Source organism: Myotis davidii, unplaced genomic scaffold, assembly GCF_000327345.1.
Source record: "Myotis davidii unplaced genomic scaffold, ASM32734v1 scaffold4638, whole genome shotgun sequence".
NCBI classification, from domain to species: Eukaryota; Metazoa; Chordata; class Mammalia; order Chiroptera; family Vespertilionidae; genus Myotis; species Myotis davidii.
Window position 1 is genome coordinate 29,146 of NW_006289597.1, and position 1,184 is coordinate 30,329.

A 1,184-nucleotide genomic window follows, 5' to 3' on the forward strand; every position below is an offset into this window, starting at 1 on the left:
GGTGAGGGGGGAGGGACAGGCATCCACAGCTTCAGGTGGACACAGGAGGACCGAAGGCCCGCCCCAGCTTTTCCCATCACTCACCTGCTGGCCCTGCATGCCCAGGGGCTCCACGCTCACCAGGGGCACCTTTCTCTCCTTTGGGACCTGGGGGGCCTCTTGTCCCTGTGGAGCCCTGCACGCCTGGGGCACCCACTTCTCCTGAGGAAGGAACAGATTGGGACAAAGGCTGCTGAGAGTGTGTGCAGGTTGGATCATTTCCTCGGCTGTACGTGGAGGAGAACTGGGAGGCTGTGCACCCCATTGTCTGGTCCTCCAGATGTGGGAATGTGGTGGGCAGGGGCCACACCAGGGCCTGCCAGTGGTGATGCCTGGCTTCCCTGGCACACTGAGCATCCTTAGGTCATATCATGGATTGCCATGGTCACTCCTCCGTCTCCCTTCCGGACCTCCACACACCAACCTCCTACCTTTGGGGCCCAGGCGCTCCTTTGGGCCTGGTTCACCTTGTGGTCCCACATTCCCCTGCGTTCCTGAGGGACCCTCTGGTCCAGCCGGCCCAGGCACACCTGGAGGTCCCGGAGGTCCTAGGAAAACGACCAGCCAGTCAGTGCACGGTGTCTTCTCGGAAGGGGGAGAGTGTGAGAAGGTGTGAGAGCAGTCATAGAGGTCAGAGAACAGCACCATCCTACAGACACTGCCCAGCAGTATTACCGCCTTCCCTGTGTGAACCCAGCACCACCCGCAGGGCACCCTCCTTCCTGGGATGGGTATGTGCATCCTCCTGCAGGGCCTAGTGGCAGGCATTGCAGTCCACGCCCACTGCTCACCAGGTGGCCCCGAGTCTCCCTTTGGTCCAGGTTCTCCAGCAGGACCGTTGTCCCCTTTGGGCCCAACTGGGCCAGCAGGTCCAGGCATCCCCATGGGCCCTCTAGCTCCTGGTGAACCTGCAGCAACAGAAGAAATGGGCATAAACCTGGCCCTGGGCCTAGGAGGAACAGCACCTGCAGGTCAGCCCCTGCATTCCTTCAGGTTCCGCAGGTGTAGACATTCCACACTCCACACTCCTCTGCCCAGTGGTGACCCAGGAGACGGGTGTGCACATCCCCGTTTCACAGGTGAGGCAACAGGGCTGCCAGAACTGGAGGGGTGGTTAAGCCAAGAACTGTCTTATGTCCATGCAA

At 61.1% G+C, this 1,184-nt stretch overlaps 1 protein-coding gene across 1 annotated transcript; it reads right to left on the reverse strand.

The window, feature by feature from the left end:
* Nucleotides 1–76: 76 nt before the first annotated feature.
* Nucleotides 77–968, reverse strand: LOC102773523 (pulmonary surfactant-associated protein D). The gene is made up of 3 exons (XM_015562913.1): nt 831–968; nt 471–587; nt 77–291 (listed from the first exon to the last, which is right to left on the reverse strand). The coding sequence occupies exons 1-3, from the start codon at nt 922–924 to the stop codon at nt 77–79; spliced, it is 426 nt and encodes a 141-aa protein (XP_015418399.1). The 5' UTR covers nt 925–968.
* Between the last annotated feature and the right edge of the window lie 216 nt (nt 969–1,184).

What these genes read in the sequence shown, in the direction of transcription:
- LOC102773523 (XM_015562913.1), bottom strand. Translation starts at nt 924, where the DNA reads ATGGGGATGCCTGGACCTGCTGGCCCAGTTGGGCCCAAAGGGGACAAC. An exon ending in GGGAGACTCGGGGCCACCTG is followed by an intron (nt 588 to 830) that starts GTGAGCAGTGGG and finishes TCGTTTTCCTAG; the next exon opens with GACCTCCGGGACCTCCAGGT. An exon ending in GGAGCGCCTGGGCCCCAAAG is followed by an intron (nt 292 to 470) that starts GTAGGAGGTTGG and finishes TGGGGTGCACAG; the next exon opens with CCTCCCAGTTCTCCTCCACG.